At 52.9% G+C, this 20,107-nt stretch overlaps 1 protein-coding gene across 1 annotated transcript in view; it reads left to right on the forward strand.

Annotated features, from left to right (window-relative positions):
* PRKCA (protein kinase C alpha) overlaps nt 1–20,107 on the forward strand; it is a 378,887-nt gene that overhangs the window by 351,924 nt on the left and 6,856 nt on the right. Inside the window, exons 15-16 of the mRNA XM_015589706.2 lie at nt 6,690–6,797; nt 8,272–8,412. Coding sequence (XP_015445192.1) covers nt 6,690–6,797; nt 8,272–8,412 — 249 coding nt within the window. The remainder of the gene's footprint in view (nt 1–6,689; nt 6,798–8,271; nt 8,413–20,107) is intronic.

A 20,107-nucleotide genomic window follows, 5' to 3' on the forward strand; every position in this document is an offset into this window, starting at 1 on the left:
GGGGCATGAAGATCGTCACCAGACCGTTGGCTTTCATTCCGGGGTGGGAAGCCACTGATGAGTTCTCCTCTATACCTTTCATTGTATCTTATGTCTTTTATATACCGAGGTAGTCTTTTAAATGATAAAAGACATAAGGCATAGACCTTGCCTCTAACCAGCCCAGGGACTTTCAAGCAAGCCACTTAGCCTACATTTGGTCATTATTTCTCAGTGATAGTAAGTCTTGAATTATATGTGAAAAGTGGTTTGTGTATAATTTATTCCGTCTTTTCCACCCAACAAAATGTTCGTCTTAGGCCAAATACCTCCATTTGTAAAGGCAGAAAAGCAGGTTTATACAGAACAACTGTCAGGAAGACCACAGCTGGCAAAACACAAGTTCCCTGCTCCTTCAGTTAATTTCCCCCTCTTTAGAATTTTGACAATAAAATTTGACTGAATTATCGGCTCCGTGGGAGCCTCGCCGTTCAGGAAGGCACAAAAAGCTGAGCTCCCCTCCTGGATCCCTTCTTGAATGTTCTGACTCTGGAGCCCAGAAAACAAACCCTGCTTTCATTAAGCATCCCATTTGCATATGCCAACAAAGGAAATTGGTTGGGCGGAAATAGGATCGCTTTCCAACAGGCGCTTTACAAGAGATGAAATGCGCTGTCTCTCTATTGGCCAGCAAGAGACTAGAATTTCAGAAGCCAGGCCTGAAGCAAAGTCCCCCACCCCACCCCACCCCACCCCCTTTTTGCTTCCTAGTCAAGCTTCCTGGATCCTTCTCCCATAGAGGAGAGCTCAGGGAATGCCCTCACTCCTGCAGGGAAGTCCCCTTCAGGATGCATGTTGAAGTCCCGCCTCATTTGAACTGGTCCCGAGGCCCACGACTTGAACATTTACCTTCCTTATGGCAGGTCCCTCCCATACCCAGTGGCTTCATAGACATGCCGGCACATTTTCATTATGTTTTCTCCTGTTTCTCGGAGTCGATCAGCCCGTCTTATATAATCTCCTGAAGTTTTCATAATCTCTATGGAAAATGGCGACACTCTTTGAATATGACACCTTAAAGGCATCCCACATTCAGGGGCAACGGCAGGCACAGCCGGTTGTTCTCGAAATCCTCACTGCATCTGCCACAGACACAGGGTTTCGTTTCAGACGCCCCGTCTTAGTTTTCCTCTCTGACTCAATGCAAATTTGAACATATTCCTGAGCTATGACTCAGCCCAAAAAGGATAATAAAGGCCCTGCATGCATTGCCCCCACCTCCAAAGCTGCAGGAACCTCAGATACCCAGCAGAGGGAATAGAGGCTCTTACTGAAAAGTAAGACTAATTATAAAGTTGTTGATGTGGTCGTGGTCTAAATTTGTCTTCTTTAATCAAGAGGGCTAAAGATGAGCAGGAAAAACAAATGGTTTATTGCAATTTTCTTCTCATTTGCTTTATTTATTGTCAGCAGCCAAGGGGACAGCTAAGTGTAAACAGCCTGAGTCTTCAGTTTCTGGATTGCTTGACAAATATGATCACTTCGGGGCATAAATAGTATTTACCCAGCACACTAATGAGCCTATTGTGGCGCGAAGCAGTCGCGGGTTGTCATCATAAAGGGACCAGCCCTCTCTTTGTATCTCTTTCTGACAGCGTTATTAATGCTTTGTCTTCATTCCTGGTGAATCAGTAATGAGCACTTTATCCCAGGACTTGAGCCTGAATTGTCCTTGGGCGCTCCCCGCTCCCCCAACCCTGGTCATCTGCGATCTGCAGATGCACGTGGCATGGTTCCAGTGACCACTTACTAGTAAGTGACTGCGGAATCATTTTGGAAAGAATGAACCATCATCTCTCGTTTGCCCGTTTAGAATTCGTAAGTTACATTCCAAGGAGGTCACCCCGGTTCCGTTCAGAAAACTGTTCCACCGAGCCAAGACTTTTTAGTTAACAGGTAGTTTAGCTGGAAATACTAAGTCCAGATCTGTAGAAATTTAAAAGATCATCATGGGAATGGGGGAAAGAGGGGAGAGAAGCAATCCAAAACGGTCATGTGCTAGGTACCTCGGCAACACATGACCCTCTATTGTCCCCAGGCTCAGTGGCTGGTGTGCGTGAGAGGAAAATGAATGTAATTATAACTTTCCACCATTGCCTTGCCTCCAGCACCAAAGCCTGAGAGCACGCAGTCACCTGGAAGAATGTTCCAGGGGTGATCTGGACACGTAATCTCGCACCTGGGAAATGATTCTAGGAAGTAATTCGGAGAAGGAACAAACACTGTGCACGGAGATGTTCAGAGCAGCCTCCATTGTTAGAATATAGTGCTGGAAGCGATTATAAATGTACCCACGGATAAATGAGTCAGTCAGTCTCTGATGATGGATCACCTCGGCGGCATTAATCAGACTAGGTACCCTGGTGGCTACAGAGAAAACGTATTTGCAGCAGTGAGTGAAAAGCCAAGAATTCCAAATTAGGCATCATTCGAAAATAATATGAAAAGCCACAGGGTCCACAGAAAAAATAAGAGCATGTTTGCTCTTAGTTACAGGAAATGTGGATGCTGCTTTCGTTCCTCTCCCAAGAATACCTGATTTTAATTTAGGGCTTCAGGGAGCTTTTCTGAACGTGGCGGTCACTGTTGCTGTTCACCAGGCATTTGGGGTCTTCCTCCCTCCTGGCTCATATGGGATTGCACCTCCCAGTTCCTTCGTGATCGGGTGGGGCACGGGACTAATTCCGACCCATGACATCTAGGTGGATGTGCTCCCCAGTGGAGCACCTGAGAGCTGGACCAAAACACCCCAGAGGTCCTGTCCCAGCCCCCCAACAACACAACCAAGATGGTGGCTGCTCCACCAGGTGGGTCCCTGGGTGACCTCTGCTGACCCTCAGTGGACGTGTGGCATCAGCAAAGATAAGCACCGTGGCGGGTCTCGCACCGAGAGGCGGTCCCTCTCCACAAGATGACTTAACACATCTCAGGCCTTGGCGCCTGTTCCCCTGCCCCCTTTGATTTTCAGAATTCACCACCGCCCACCGCGTAGGACGTGAACCAGCCTCTTACAGAGCACCGCGACCGTCTTCCCGAGCGGCCGAGCCGTCTTCACGTGCGGGGTGCACCAGCTGCCGAGCTGCAGTGCCGGGGGTCACCCTGCCCACTCTGAGTACTGGGACGAGCCGGGGAAGTGGCGTTGCTCAGAAGGGCTAAGAGCCCAGGCTCCGAAGTCAGGCTGCCCGGACTTGAACCCCGCTCCGTGACCCTGGCTAGAGCGCTTCCTGGAACCTCAGGGACCGCAATTGCAAAATGAGATCGATGATACGCACGTCACATGGTCGCTGTGAGGGCCGAGGGAGTGCCGCCGACAAAGCACTCCACGGGCTGCATGGCGCGGAGGAGAAGCAGGAGCCAGGAGGTCAGTGTGGCTGCAGCTGCTGTCGCCATCGCCGCTGCTCTCTCCCGAGTGCTGGCTGTGCTTCTGTGTCGGGCGATGTAGAGCCACAGTGGGCGACAGCACGTCTTCAGGGGTACGGGCATCTGTCCTCCCCGAGATGAGCCAGCAGGAGAAGGTCCAGTCCTTGGGGCCACACAGGGCTGGGACACAGGGTGAAACCCCGAGGCTCTGCCACAGCGACATGTTGCCTCGTGGCTTTCTTTATAGTTTGGGAATCTTACTGCAATGGACGAGCCTGGGGGGCCTCCGAGGACCCTTCCAACCCCAGACTGTAATGATGCGCATTGCGTTAAACAGCGTTCTTTAATACGGGACTTCTCAGGCCCTTCAAAATGTCAGTGCACACCTGCACAAGGGACGTAGGATGCGAACTTGGACCCAGGAATACCTTGTCGGGTTAACGTTCTGAGGAGCACTCTCAGGGGTGTGCAGGGGGCCGGATACCCTGCCCTTGGAGGGATGCAGGGGTGCTTCCTGGTGAAGACTTCCACGCGCAGGGGACAAGGCCTGATCCCCGACACGGCAGTCTCCGTTTCAGAAATTAGCCATGTGCGGAAGGATGCTCACCTGAGCGAAGCTGAAAAGCATTAAGCAGGTGTCAGAGGCCAGCGCCCTGCCCAGAACATCCCCCAAACACTTCCTGGCGTCCATGTTAGGGGAACAGGGGCTGCAGCTGCGCTGACCTAATGGCCTTCAAATGAGGGGGGCCTTCCCCTCGCTGGAGAAGGATTCCTGGGAGCACGCACTTGAATTTCTCTTTGGAGAAAGTTTCTCTTAGACGTTTGGCTTGGATTACCTGTGACGCAGCCCATGTAGCATTCCTGAGCATCAGCCAAGAGGCTGGTTGAGTCTCCCTGGAGCCTTTGTCACCGTTGAGCGAAAGACACCAGCCAGCCACATTTGGCCAGCTTCACAGTCGCACAGGGCCCAAGCTCAGAAGCGACCTGCTCCTTTGGTTTAGTGCTCTGCTCTTGCCGTCTCGAACTCCTTAATAATTATCTCATAAGAGGCCTCACATGTTTATTTTGCACTGAGACCCACGAATGATGTAGCCCATCCTGACTGGCGGCCCCAAGGGGCCAGGCTGTGAGTTGCCCATTGGTGACCCAGCAGCAGACCCTGTGCCTTGCTCACCTCCAGGTCACGAGGACACTGCAGAGTATGTACACACAGCGAATTCATGGTGAATGGAGCCCCCTGGAGGTGTGCGGTTCACAGCCCTGAGCAGAAACCATGCCGTGTTTGTTTTAGTTACGAAAATGTCCTCGGCCGGAACTCAGCCATGTGTATAGATCTCGAATTAGGGAAGACGTTTCTGCGGGTGCTATGGAACAGGCGTCCAGAAGGGGGCGGTTGCGTGGGATCAGGCAGAGGAGCCGTGGAGAGATGGACAGGAGGTCAGGCCACACCGTCGCTCTTGGCCAGGCACCGCCACACCCACGCCCCAGCCTGTCCTGCTCCGCTCTCTGTAGGTACTAATGGATCGTCCCCTGCTGACCCCAGTGACCATCTATCTGCAGCCTGTAGCCCCCAGCAGGGTGTCTGCCTCCAGCTGACTTGCCTTGCGGGCATCCCAAGCCCCATGTTCCTTCTGCCCACAGAAACTCACCACACACACACTGCTCCTGCTCTGAGTCATTCACAGGAGGCTAATTTTGTCCTCCTCACCCACCTTCATGCTTCCACCGAATTAGACATTCTTAACACCAGGCTCTTACAACCGGAAAAGAGGCCCGTTTATTTATATTTTTAGACCAAAAATTAAAGTGAGTGGCATCAGTCACCACCCCTCCTCCCTGTTCTCCCACACCTGGTCCCAAGGGAGCGTTCTTCATATACTCAGCATCTTTCCCTCTGCTGGGCGTGGCTCCCGTGTGCTGGCCCCACGCCCGCCTCTGATTCAGGGCTGAGGATGGAGGTTGGAGGCCACGTGAATGGGTTGGGATGATTTGTGCGTTGGTGGTTGGGGTGGGGGGTAGGGGACGCTCTGCTTGATTCAGTTGCCCTCTCTTACTGAGGGGGAAATGTTTCATAAGAAGGGATATCCTACCGATGATGGCACTGTTGTCTTCGGTCCATGATATAATTTAAATTTAAGCCAGACCCTGTCATTATCTGGACCCTAACCAAAGTGGCTGTGCATCCTCCTTTACACGAGAAGAAAAATACAAGATGACGCATGGGATTCTCCACAGGAGGGCTGACCCCGCTCTGCCTTTCCTGTGCTGAGCTCCAGAGTAGCTAAGCCAAAGGGGAACATTAAGAAATTTCCCACAAGCCCGCTTATCCTGTGGGTTGTCCCACCAGAGTGACAGGCAATTTGCTAGACCTCTCAGGGTTGAAGACATGCTGGAGAATAAAGCTCGAGCTCACACAAAATTCTCCTGAGGATCCTAGCAGCCCCCGCAATGAAAATTCATCTGCCTAAAAGACAATACCAGTATGCACCCTTCACTGAGCCCTTACTACGTATAAGACAGAGTATTGGGCACTTTATAGACTCCTCAGGGAATCCCATTTTACAAATTGGAAAACTGTGTCTTAAAGAGGTGAGTTGCTTGCCTGTGGACACCCAGCTAGGAGGTGGCGGAGCTGGAATTCTGGTTTAGATCCACCTGACTTCAAAGCCGTGACCTCCCACAGTGCCACCGTGCCTCCCACTCTCTACATGGGGAGGTAGAAGAGGACAGGGAGGTGGAAGCTTAGCCGCCATCACCGCCACCACACAGGTGGCAGCTCTGTGTTAGGTCACAGGGGCCCTGGTGTGAACTCCTGGACCTGGGCAAGCCCTCTTTGCCCATGTTCTGCTGTCCCCTTCACCCCGTGTTCAGGACCCAAGGGCAGTAACATTCTGCAACCCCTCCCCCAGCTCCACCTTCTGAAAACAAAGCCCTCTGTAACCTAACGTGATCATAATTAGATTTTGAACGCATAATCACAAGATTAATGTATTCATTATAATTTATTTGCAAATCATTCAAAGCATTACTCAAAAACATTTTTCTTAAAGATTATCTTGAGTTGCCCAGGGCAAGATAATTAAAGAGACAGAAGGAAAAATGGAAATCACACAACCTCCAACCTAATTAAAGATAATCAAATAAACCCGAAAGCTAACTGAGCTAACTCTGCAGCCTGCAGCGTGCCAAGAAACCCATTCTGTTTCTCGGTGTTGAATCGGATCTTCGGGTGCCGTGTTAATAAATTACTCTGCCTAAATATTTTGTCGTCTTTCTCTTTTCCGGAATAGCCCCCATTCGACGGTGAAGATGAAGACGAGTTGTTTCAGTCTATAATGGAGCACAACGTTTCTTATCCGAAATCTCTATCCAAGGAGGCCGTTTCCATCTGCAAAGGAGTAAGTACATTTGGATTCCTTTTGCGATCACGGACCAAGAGGGTCGACATACCTTGCCCACACTTCTGATCAAAATGGCGGAAAGATCACAAACCCACGCCACTGCTTCCGGCCATCGGGGGCTAGTGCTTGGTGATACGCAGGGCGCAGCGGAAAATGGATTCACACCCCAAAACTTTCTGGAACTCAGGCCCCGCCGGCTAATGGTACCATGCCCTAGTCTCCGATTCACCTCACGGAATTGCATTGCCGGTTACCGGAAGTAATCACAGACCCTTAGAAAATGTCCGTTTCCTTCCGTCGCCTCGCTGGGTATGCCTTGATGAGTTCTTTGTTCATTTCTCAGTGTTTGAGGTACACTGTAGGTAAATAGACACAAATCATCAGCATATAGGTCCAAGACATGTCGCAAAATGAACCCACCCATGTAACTACTCGTTTCCAGCGCCCTAGAAGCCCCGTCCGAGGCCATGTTGTTGTCACTTCCCCCTTGTCGCTGCTCGGATGAGTTGTGCCTGTTTTTGAACTTTGCACAAATGGAGTTGTGCAGTGGATGCTCCTTGGCCCTTTTCCCCTGACCAGTATGATGGAGAGATGTTTCTATATTGCTGTGTGCAGTTGGAGTCCCATCTGTCACAATGCTGCGTAGCATTCCATCGTGTGAACGTACCCGATTCGTTTGTCTAGTCTACTGCCGGTGGGTGTTTGGGTTCTTTCTTCTTCGGCTTGAGGCCATTACAAATAGAACTGCCATGACCCTTCTGGGTCATGTGTTTTGGGGAATATATGAACGAATTTTCTGCTTATTTGTTTCTTTTTTCCCCCCAGCTTTAGTGAGTTATAATTGACAAATAAAATTGTAATATATTTAAAGTGTACGACGCGGTGATTTGATATACATATGCAGTTGGTCCTTCGTAACCATTGGTTCTAAACTCCTGGATTCAACCAACCACAGATCTAAAATACACAGGCAAAAAAAGTTACATCGTTGCTGATGTGTAGTATGTAGTTAGGTCTACAATGGTCGCTAGTTGTGTCTGTACTGAACACATACAGACTTTTTTTCTTGTCATTGTTCCCTAAACAATATAGTGTAACAACTGTTTACACAGCGCTTACATTGTATGGGATGTTAAAGTAATCTAGAGATGACTTAAAGTTTACAGGAGGATGTGCGTAGGTTGTATACAAACACTGCACTGTTTTATCGAAGGGACTTGCGCATCCTCGAAGTTTGGTGTCCCCCAGGGTCCTGGAACCAGTCCCCTGTGGATACCCAGGGACGACCGTTCATTATGACAGGATTTCCACCGTCATGTTTGTACATCCATCACCTCACATAGTTACCCTTTATTCTTTTTCTGGACGAGGAACACTTAAGTTCCACTCTTAGCAAATTTTAAGCGTCCAATACGTTATTACCAACTGTAGTCACCACGGAGTACCTTAAATCCTCTCCCCTGCTTTCCAGCTGATGACCAAACATCCCGGCAAGCGTCTGGGCTGCGGGCCCGAGGGGGAACGGGACGTGCGAGAACACGCCTTCTTCCGGAGGATCGACTGGGAGAAACTGGAAAACAGGGAGATCCAGCCGCCATTCAAGCCCAAAGTGGTGAGCCAGGGGTGCAGCCCGTTTCCTGAGCCCCAGTCCCCCCAGTCCTGGAGGTGTCCCACCCACCTTCCTTCCTGGAGAGAGGAGGCCAGTGACCTCCGGCCTCCACAGGGCAGGTGCCTGCCCCTGCCGTCGGTTGTGTGGTCCGAGCAACGGCAGAGCAGGCCGCGAGGGGGGTGTGGGTCGTCTGTCCTCACAGAGCTGTCCAATAGCGTGGCTGCAGAGAGCCCCCCACCAACCCAATTAGACAGCAAGGAAGGTCTGCTTGGGATTTGGATTTTGTGGACTCGAATTCCTTGCTCTGAGTCCTCAGCCGACTTCTCATCTGTCCCCAGCGCTCCTGGATTTGCCTTGCACCGAAGGTGGCCCGGAGCGTAACTAAATCCTAGCCAGCTCATAGGCAGGCGCTGGGTGCAGTCCACACGCTGCCCCGGTCCCCACATCAGCTCCTGCGGCAAGGAGTGTGTGGTGTCGACCGCCATTCCTGTCCTTTTCACCTTCATTCTGACTCTTCCTGTATGGCTCCCTTTTCTTTTTTTCATTTATTTAACAAACACTACGTACCAGGCCCTGTTCTCAGCGATTTGCCAATCAGCTTATTTAACCCCCACAACCCTGCGAGGTAGGTACTGTTGTCCCGGATTACAGTCGAAGAAGCTGAGGCACAGAGAGGCTGAGTGACTCGCCTGCGGACACACAGCTGGTAACTGGCGGGACCAGGATGCAAACTCTGGTGTTCCAGCCCCCAGACCTGTGTCCTTACGCACCATACCATCACTGTGCTCTAGCCAGCCATACGCCAGCTCTCGGACGGCTGGTTGCAGCCTGCGTTTGCCTTTCTGAATGTTTATATCCCTGGAGAGAAACTGCGAGTCTTTAAGACGTCAGCCTCCTCATTCATGCCACCTGCCACTTCTCAGTGCCTCCCAGGGATCTGCTTTTCCCTGCACCCTATTTCTAACGGCCAGGTGGATCTGGGCCTCCAGCTCCGCCACCATCTCGGCCAGTGCTGGGCAGTCATGGTGCCTCAGCTCTCGAGGCTGCAAAAGGGCAGTTTTATTGCACGGTCAGTTCCAGAAACAGCTGCTGTGATGGTTGAGCTTAAATCTGTCTCCTCTGCCAGGCGCCCCCTGAGCAGGCAAAGGGGACCCTCCCAGGTGGCTGAGTTACTGGCTGCGTGGCACAGAGCTTTATTCTCAGGGCGGCAGCGTCCTCATCAAATATGCTTAGGCGTCCTCTGCTCTGAGAATAAACCGGCGGGCGGGGGGGATGAGCCCATCGATTTTATTTCTCCAAGATATTTTTAGCACGAACTGAAGAAAACCTAAAATGAACCAGGTCAGTTGACTTTCTCCCGAATCATCATTTCAAACAGGGCCGTTATGTCTCTGCCTCCCTGCCTTTTCTTTAGCCAGTCCTGGGCACTGATTTCAGGGGTTCTCATACGATCCCCGCCTTGCAGTTTGCAAAACCCGGTTTCGAGGGGCGGGGTGAACACAGAACAATACATGATGCTACAGACGGTCTCAGTAGAACGTTACATTAGGGATTTTCCTGTTCCTCTTATATTTCTTTAGCCTTCTTAAATTACACAGGAAAGGTCCACAGTAGCATCTTGCACACAGCTTAGTGTCTCTACAGAAACAGCATGGAGACACACACTGGCCCTGCTCTTATGTGTGGAGCAAACTTGTCTGTCACTTTCCAGAAAGAGAGGAGATACGGCAAAGTCACCGTAAATCACATCTTTTTCTCTTCATTCCCACCTCACTTTCAGAAGCAGTTGTCCGTGTGCGTATGGTCTCCCACTTTTTGTGGCTGCTGCAACCCTAAACTCAGTTGTCGGGAAAGCAAACCGGTGACTTCTCCAAGTCTTCCCCTGTGGGCACCGCAATGACAAAATCAGAGTCACACAGACACAGGTCAGGCAGTTGAGCCATGAGCTGTGTTTGTTTATTTACTTGTTCTCAGAGTGCTGCCGTTTGCTTGGTTTTTAACTGAGTGCTGGTTAAAATAAGAAGAAACAGGAAATTGCCTCTGACTGTGAAGACACAGCCCCTGGACTCACAGAAGGCAGAAGGAATCACGGCCAAGGCCCTAAAACCGAAGGTTTCGTGCGAAAGGCCTGTTTGGCCAGAGCCCGGGCTGAGGAAGGGAGAGACCTGTCTGCTCACAGCGAGGTGTCCCAGCCGGAAGCCCACATTCTGCTGGAGGAAGAATCTGGAAACGCAGGAGTGGACAGGAGATGGCACGGCAGGGAGGTAGAAACAGCAGCGGAGGTTTGCAGGAGTGAGCAGCAGACTTTTAGTCCCACAGCAGAAGAGAGTCAAGGGCAGACACACAGATCAGGAAAAGTCCTGGCCCCTGGCAGGGCTCCGTTTCCCTCGTCCCCGCGCCATGCCACCCACACAGCATCAGAGTCGGCTCTAAATCGCGGGTGAAGGGAGCATTTCAGCTGCCTCCAGGGCATCGCCCTGTTCTCGCGGTGCCATGCTGGAGCAGACAGACCACGCGGCGACAACAGAAGGAAGCCATCTAAGTCCAGATGTCCCCGGGAGGGCAGAACACACCGGGGTCCACACGGCCACAGAGGAGAGAGCTAACCGCGCGGGAAAGTTATTCTGTGAGGTGGTTTTCCCATCTTTCTCGGTGAAAAGTATGGCTCCCGGATCCAGAGCTCATTAGGAGGTCAGACGAGTTTACCGATAAAATACAGAGCTGAATGTTCTCTGCCAGGCAGTTCTGTTATTTCTAAGATGCGGCAACTCCAGCCAAGCCATCGCCGCGGAGAAAACAAGGCAAACATACTGCTGCCGGAAGCTTCTGCTTAACGTATGCAGTGAACCCATTTCAAAGAGCATCTCTCCTCTGAACAGCGTTTACAGCCTTGTCTGTCCTGGTGGAGTTTGCTCGATGCTCTTTTAGCAAGTGCTGGCGAATCAATCTCCCTGAGATTTATCGGATTAGGGACCGTTTGCTCCTGCCTCTCAGGAAATCAAGCCTTTGGTTTTTGTAAATACCAGCAGTAAGACTTCAAGTACCCACAGCTATCTGCAGGGTGCTTCCGGGGATCACGTTTGTGCTTGTGAGGCCGGGACTCTCATCTTCATTTTAATGTTTAATTTGGTGGGGAACCCCCAACAAAAGGGTGTTCCAAAATCACTGACTTCCCTAAGGGAGTAGAGAGATTCTGTGGCTTGGGCAGACACGGAGCTTAGCTGGAGGCGTGGGGATTCCCATAGCACCCCATCTTTTTTTATTTTCCTGCCTACCGAAGTGACATCGCTGAAGCCGTGCCGGAGTGCCTCGGAGGATGTGAACTTCGGCCACCAAAGACCTTGCATGATGCGGCGGCTCCATCAAGAGGCTCCACACAGGACTGTCCATCCCACAGCGACCTTCAGGTCGGGACCTGCAGTGCAGGTCCCACCTAGAGGAGAGAGGAGAGCGACCGAAGAATCGGGTGTGGGGACTGTGGCCATCACCCCGGAGGGCGGCGAATGTGGGGCCTCAGAAGTGGAAGTGGGGAGGGGCGTGCCTGCCGGACAGAAGCCCACAGGCGTGGGGTCCCGTGTCCCCGAACGGCCCACCATGTGCAGCTGTGCAGACGAGGGTGACTTTCTAGAAGACGGGGTGACCCCTGTGTGCTGGTTTATTCTGGAAAACAAAAGCAAAAACAAAGACAGCTATGCTGTGCTCTCCTGGAGAAGAGGCAGCCACGTCAGTCTCCTTCCTTGTGGAAAAATAAAAGCACAAAGCCAGCTGCTTTCCATTTCTCCTCAAGAAAACAGCGCTGAGGAGCCTCTGCCCCACAGACACGGGGACCGTCAGCTCAGCATGAGGCCGGTGTCCTGAACGAAAAACCCGAGTCATCAAAAAGCGGCTCGTGAATACTCAGAAGATCCCATGTAAGGGGGTGTCAGTTTTATTTTTAAGTTTATTTTTAAGTCACCCCTGACAAGATCAATATTCAGTTTCTGAGGGAGAAATGAGAGGGTCCTGGCCGCTTCCCCAGGCATCAGGTAAACGAGGACTTGACCCAAACCCCTGAGGACTCACCGAGGGAGAAGAAGCTCTTTCTTCCTGCTTCGCCTGAAAAAAAAGGGGCCCGAGTTTTAGTCCCTGCAGTATGCCCACAGCGGCACACCCCCAAACAGCCCCATATTCTGATCTGACGTCACTTTGAATTTCGCAGGCTTTTATCCTCATTCATTATTCATGTGAATAAAGCGCCCAGGAACAGCCTTCAAGTTTCCATTCATCCTGCCCATGACAAATAGCAGCTTCTACAAACATTGGCAGTGGAGAATTAATTGATTCTTCATTTTCGAATTCTGTCCATTGGCCCCGAGGGGCCGAACTGCTAGTTCACGGGCAGGCCAAACGCGTTCGCTGTGCTTACCTGCTTACGAGAGAGAGAGAAATTAATCTATAAGGTTAACACCGAGATAAACATTCCGGAGTTGATAGATGAGTGGAGAGCACTTTTGAAATAGGCCTGTCATTCACGGGTAGCCTCTCTGGGGAAATTACTTTCGTAATTTTATCAAAAAGCAACAGAAAAAAAAAATTATAATAACTTTCATTGGGATGTCGTCAGCCCTGCAGCAAGAGCCGAAGAGACCAGCACATCGAGAGCAGCTGGCGGGGCTGCCCCACTGAGAACACGCGGTCACGTTCATTGCCCCAGCCACCCCGATGTCCTTCCGTTCACGGTGTCACCAGCTCGTCGAGAGAGAGTTCGAGGGTGGTCGAATTAGCAAAGTGGGTGCAGAGGTCCTTTTGAGTTTTTTAAATTTCTTTGGAAATCATTCCTAACGGCAGGGTTGGAGGAGAGATGCTGTAGTCCCGTTGCCCAAATGCCCTAAACGTTAACCTTTTTACCAATTTGCTTTTCCATGCTTTCTTTGCATCCGAGTGCGTGTGGGTGCAGACACACGCATACACGTTTTTGTTTTGTTTTTTTTTCCTGAATCATTTAGAGTAAGTGGCAGCTGTAATGCCTCTCTACACTTAAAAAAGTCCATGTGTGTTTCCTGAAACTAAGAACATCTCATGGTGCTTTGTTCTTTTCATCATCACCCTGAAAAGTTATGGGCACAGAGGGGCAGCTGTCCAGCTGATGGGGCCACAGGCAGCCTCGGGCGGCATCTAAACAGGTCTCAGGTAGCGAGGAGGGTGATTCTCTTGGCCTTTCAGTGGAACCAGAAGCAGTGATCCTAATTAAAATTGAGATCCTCAACACTCGGGAGGCTTCGCCGACAACATGCGAACACTAATCGGCCTTTGGAGACCAGAGTCTGCTCCATCACGGTGTACTTAGATTTGATTTAAGCCTTTAAACCAGCCTGAGACAGCATCTTCTGCCCGGGGAGAGGCAAGTAGTCTTTCTATTCATTAATAACCACTCTCCCAAATACGTTTCTGCGTGAAAGAGAAATGGGAAGAAATGAGACATTTAAGATGACGATCAACATAAATAAGCAGCTCTCTGGCGAGCCTCAGGGAGCTTCCGTGGTGAGTGACAAGATAAACGCAGACCCTGTGTGCCTCGATTGGTGCGAACCAAGTTCCCATTGTCTGAAGCAGAGGTCCAGGGTAACAGTGGTTACTACAGCAACCCGTCTTGGAAAAGGAGCCTTCAGTGGTCTAAAGCTGGCCATCAGCATCAAGACCCAAAGGGAAAAGAAAAAAAAGACCGAAAGGAGTGTGTGTTTTTGCTCCATAGAACACAGTGCAGGATAAGCTTTTCCCCCGTCACACCTCACACACACGTGACTGGCACCTGCAAGAATCCACTCACCTAACCTGTGCCTTCCAGCCTGTGTCTGTCAGAAAACCCATCGATAAAACCGCTCTCTCTGGACCAGAACGGTCCCTTTCTAAGGCGACAGGGGAGACAAGTACTGTTTAATGTTGTCTGAGAAACCACAGCCTGCCTCCAGTCTCTCGCCACAGGTGGTGTTGGCAGGAGGTGAAGGAGGTCCTAATTCCTTTTTTTAAAGTTATTAAAATACTCGCTCTGTGTGGTGAAAGAGACAAGCAGTCGCGAAGGATAGTCAGTGGACAGACACTGTCTCCCCCTCCCCAGCTCCCGGCCCCACTGCTCACTGATTTCTGGAACCGTCCAGGGAGCCGCGTGCACGTCTGCACAGGCGGGGTCACGCCACACGCTCTGTGTTGCACCTGGCATCTCCCACACGCTGGTGCTTCCCTGTCAGCCCCTGTGGGTCTGTGGCGTCCTTTCCACGGGCCACTCCGATCTCGAGTTCCGAGGCCAGGCACTGACCGTTTCCCAAATACTCTCCCCTGTCCGTTCTTATCCTCCAGACTTTCTGTACCAAAACGCACTGGCTTCAGTGGTCATCCAGGCCTTCGGTGAGCACATTTCCAGAACCTCGGGTGACTAAACAAGCAAGCTAACCTCACTCTGTAACCCTCAGCGTGTGCTGCGCTTGTGTGGGCCGTGCACGGACCATCCCCGAGCATGCCGATCCGAGCAAGGGGCAGACGCGCGGGGCCCCGGCTCCCTCGCCCGGTGCTTCCGCGGTGCGGTGCGGAGGTGACCTCCCAGGGGGCCCAGGGCAGAACGCGCCCACACGTTTCTGCCGCTGGTTGTTTAATCAAATCAAGACAGCGCCGAACCACGCGCAGACGCTGGCGGTGTCCTTACTAACACGCTCTGCTGGGGCCATGCACAGCGCTCGGTCAGCCCCCCGGAACCGGGCCTGGAAATGTGGCTGACGGTTCCCCCAAGACGGAGCACGTCCAGCCGCCTCTGTCGTCACAGAGGCTCCGCCCTCGACCTGCTTCCTTCCTGCTCCCTGTCCCCATGGGCCTTTGCGCTCGGTGTGTCCCACGCTCTCCCTGCTCATGTGGGTTTTGTTTGGATTCGCTTGGTGATGGAGATGTTTTCACGCTACTCACACTCCCCCTAATTCCCATGCCAGCGACCGTGGGTTATACTCTACATGACTGAGACGCCAAGGTAAAGGACAGAATTGAGACCAACACAGGTGTGGCTCACTCTCAGTGGCCTCTCCCAGGTAAGAGTCAGAGCCGAGAAGCCCACCTCCACAGCCAGGCTCTGCCCCACCCCCGCCAGCCCCCCACGGCCGTGACACGGCATGCAAAGGGTCGTAAGCGGCCCACGTGTCACGTGGGGCTCTGGGCGGGCAGCGCCGCCATCCTAAATTCCACCCAGGCTGTCATCTGTCCGTGCCTTGTCACGTCGTTATCACGCCCGATTTCATGTTATTCATTAATGATTTTTACCAAATGGGTAGGAATGTCAGAACAAGGACGGAGTTCAGTGCTGAACCCGGAGCTCAGGAAGGGAGGCAGGTTGTCAGCAGCGTTCATTCACGCCTCACGTAGGGCTCGCACGCTGCTCACGGGCCGGGAGCCTGCCGTTGATGCTGGACCTTTGGGTCAGTGTCACTCCTGATCATTTAGAAAGGGTTGCACACACACTCGTTCCTCCAATCCTCACGACAGCCGTGAAAGGTGGATTTTCACATCGCCATTTCTGCTTTTACAAAGAGGTGCAGTGAGTTACCCACAACCATACCCTGGGCTTTTGACAGCCTTCATCCGTCTTTCCTTGGGTGTCTACTGTGGCCCTGTAAACACGGACGTCGTCGGGTCTCAGGGAGCGCCCGCAGAACCGTCCGGGCTCACGTGCTGGCCCAGTTAGGTGCGGCCGCCTCTCCCCCTCCATCTTTGCCCCACACCAGTTGTGTGGCGCATTACATCCCAGATGACAACAGCCTCATCTGGTGAAAGGCACAGGTGGCCCTTGGAGCTGGAGACAGTGCATGCTCGGCCAAGGAGTTTTGCTCTCAAGTCGTAAATGCTGCCTTTAGCTCCTGTGTGCTGTCAAGTGGCCTACAGCTCTGAGGCCGTGGACAACCCAAACACGCCTGTTGTCACAGGCCGTGGTGTAGGCTGCCCTTCCAGTGGCCATTGCCACCTCATCCCGAGGAGCGTTGCCATCTGGCCAGCTCGATTTTTCACTCACTCACGTGCTCATTCACACGTTCACAGGTACCACTGGGTGCCCCCTGAGCCTGTCTCTGCCTCCTCTTACTCACTTTCGGGTCCAGGACGGCACCTGAGGCCCCTGGCCCACAAGCTGATGGTTATGAGCAGGGTTGGCTCACAGGTGGTGGGAAGAGTCCTTTTTACCTTAAAAACACAGTAGCTTATGGGAGCCATTGTTTGTCTTTTCTCCCAGGGATCCATCTCAGTAGGTGAACAGTCGTTCACACAACCGTCTCAAAAAATAAGTAGTTCAAGGTCTTCTCCGATTTCGCGAAGAGTTGCGGTGGGTTCATTTTTAAAGCATTAAGAGACCCTCCATGGTGGAAAAATTAGTGGTTTCTCACAGGACTGAACCTGTGGTGAGAACAGCCGGGTCCCTTCACCGCCCGCCACCCCTTGTCGGGGAAAAGCGACTTCTCGGCATGGTTTCCCTCGGCTTAAACCCCTTCCGTGTCCTGGACCTTGTGCGCGTCTCAGGCCCAGCCTCCAGCTCGTCCAGGCTTCCGTCCCGCCCTCACTGAGACGCACTCGGAGACTCCGTTCTTGCCCTTTGCCCCCCACCTGTCCCAGCCTCCCGTCCCTTGGCCTGCGGGAACAGGTTTAAGAAAGGCCTTCATCTGCTAACGCGCGATCTCTCTCTCTTTGGGATCAGGGAAAGTTCATCGAGATTTAGAGGGAGGAAGAGGAGGAAGGGGCGTCCGGTGGGGGGGGGGCCTTCCCACTGTGTGTGCTGCCCCTGAGCCGCGCCTGCCTGGGCTGGTCCCCGCCACTGCCCCTTAGCGCAGCCTTCGGGGCGGCGGTCCTAGCGGGAGGCTTTAGCAGTGAGGGCGTCCGCCCCGTGTGGCACAGTCCCTGGCCGTCCAAGCCACGGCCGCCCTCAGGATTGACCCTCCTCTGGACAGCAGCTTCCGAATTCGATGTCCTGGACCATCCGTCCCCGTCCCCAGGCTTCTCAGTGTTGACGTTCCGTGGTCCCCTTTTTGATCTTAGAAACTTTTTCTAGTTGGCTTTTTTGGCTTGGTTTTCTTTGGGGAGGCGTTTTCTGTTTGTTTGTTCGTTTTTACTTTCCTGTGGCAGTTAAGCCATGCTTTTTGGAACTTCCCATTGGAAGACGATCCGTGAGTGCCCTCAAGACGCTACTCCTGCAAAGGCCTTTTCTGTGCGGTCTCTTCCCAGAACAGCTGGACAGACGTAGAGCTGGACAGACAGTTCTCCAGCCAGGAGAGGGGCGTCTCACCTTGGCCTGCCTTCCTCTTCCTTTCAGAGACCACCTTCTTTTATATTTTTCCCGGAATTCCTTCTTGTTCGTCTTCTCTTGGTTAGTGAACTGTAAAAGGAACGCCAATGACCTCTTGTTAAGGGAGCACCCAAGCCAGGCCCCGGGAGCACCCACGGTCGAGTCACTTGAATGGGTTTTGATTAATTGGGTTCCCAAAGGACGTTCTCAAAGCCAACTCCACCGAGGCCGTGACGCGCCGACAGGACGTTCACCTTGGGCCTCTGCAGCTCCTTCGTTCCCAGCCGTCACGTACGGCTGTTCCTGCCCGAGCGCCTCGTTCGGCCTCACCCTGACCTTAGGACCAACTCAGCCCTGCATTACCGTTTTTGCTATATCCCAGGTTTCTCAACAGTAGTGCAGGTGACATTTTGGACCAACCGTTCTTTGTCGTTGGGGGCGGTCCTGTGCACTGACCTCTACAGCATCCCTGACCTCTACCCACTGGATGCCAGTCACCACCCCTGCCCAAGTCACGGCAGCCAGAAATGAATGCAGATGTTGGTAGATGCCCCCGAGGACGGGGCGGGTGCAGACTCACCCCAGTGGAGCACCACCAGCATCTCCAGCAGAGGGCTGTTTCGTTAGCTGTTTTCATCGTCACAGCAGTGTCTGTACGTGGTGCTCCACGCGGGGTGGTCCCGGCTGGCTGGTTGGTTGGTTGGTTGGTTGGTTGAAGTGACGAATCCAGTGCTGGTTCTCGATTCATTCCTGGGAAGAAACGTTGTGCCCTTCTTCCTTAAGGAGGCTTTTCAGTGGTTCAGAGCGGCCTGCGCATGTGGGACGGGGCGGGGGGTGGTGCCGACTGCAGACCCCACTTCCGCTGACGCTGTGCTCCTCCGAGGAAAAGCCCCTTTGGGAATGGGGGGCAGGACCCGCGTAATGAGCAGGACAGGTAGTATGGCCTCCGCAGAAGGGCCCCGAACCATCCCCTCCACCCCGACCTGCCTACCCCCGCCCCTCGCGTGCCCACCCACCAGTCCCTGGTCTGAACCTCCTCCGGTTAAGAGCAGGTGGCAAGTTATGGCAATGAAAACAACCCAGAAAGGAAAGCTGCCTATTAGGAAGACCTTACTCTGAATTTACGGCACGCCTTCCACCACGACGGGCACCTCGGCGGTTATCCGTGACCCCTGCTTCGCTGTTGAGAGGAGGGTGGAAAAAGCATAATGGAACTAGGCTCTCAAGGAAACCTTCTAGAAGGTGGGGAAGAGATGTGGGAAAGCGGGTGAGAAAGGACGGCCCCCGAGGCCAGTCTGGCCTTACAAAAATCACCGCAGGGGTGTGGTGCTCCCACCATCAGCCGAGTCGTGTGCCAAACGCTGTACATTTAACCTCCAGAGCGGCCAGGTGTGCTCCCGTTTTACAGGTGGGGGAATGGGATGGACCCCGCTTCGCAGTTGACCTAGAGCCATCCTCCGAAAGATCCAGGGATGCCTGGCTAGTTTAAAATGTCCGTTAACTCAGAGTTAATTCGCGTCGCCCTGTGGCATCCGCAGGTAGAAGGGTGAGCATTCGTGACGTGTGGAGTATCATGATTTGCATCACCAGCGCACCTCCCGACTCCCCCTGTCTCGGAGTTCCCCGGAGATCCTGGGGGCGTCGACATGCCACAGCCCTTCGGGGTGGCTGAGAAAGTGAGGATAGCCTTTTTCCCTCTGTGGGGTTGGGCTGCTGGCAGCATCATGTAAGCTGCTGTGTTTCTCAGAGCCTCTAACAGGGCAGCTCTGCCCTGCAGCCCCGTCTGCGTTGAGTGCCCGGCTGGACCTGCAGGACAGAACTACCCAAGACAGTCGGCGGGCTTGGCAGTGCCTCCTCCAGCACCAGGATGAACTGCCAGCCTGAGGCTACCCTGCTAATGAACTCCCATGTCCACCCGTCTGCCCGCTGACCAGATATATCTAGACATGCTGAAGTCCAGCCGGGCCCCAGGGTGAATGTCCCAACCTGGCCACCATACCTACCCCAGTGCCGGTTAAAGGTGAATTTAGGAGACGAGGTTTTTAAAACATCCCCTTGTTGGAAGAGAAGAAGAATCTGAGCCTCGCAGTTCAGGGCCGTCCGCCTGCATTCCCACCCGGCATCCTGGCCTTCCACCGTGGAACCGTGACCGACGGTCCCGTGCGTGTGGCATCCATGCTCATAGCCCCGCTTGCTCTGCGACACAGAAAAGAAATAGAAGAGGCAGTGCCCTCGCGACGCCCTGACCGTCAGCGTGCATTTCCACCTAGGGTTTCAGACTGGGGTATTTGAATGAGGATTTACAACCGAGTGAGTCTCCGTTGTCGTTCGCTGTGCTTGGCTTTTGAATCCAGTAGGCCTGCAAGTCCTCCAGAATCCTCCCGCCTAACCAGCCCCGCCCCCCGCCCCCGGGCC

Source organism: Pteropus alecto, unplaced genomic scaffold (assembly GCF_000325575.1).
Source record: "Pteropus alecto unplaced genomic scaffold, ASM32557v1 scaffold134, whole genome shotgun sequence".
In the NCBI taxonomy this organism is placed as follows: Eukaryota; Metazoa; Chordata; class Mammalia; order Chiroptera; family Pteropodidae; genus Pteropus; species Pteropus alecto.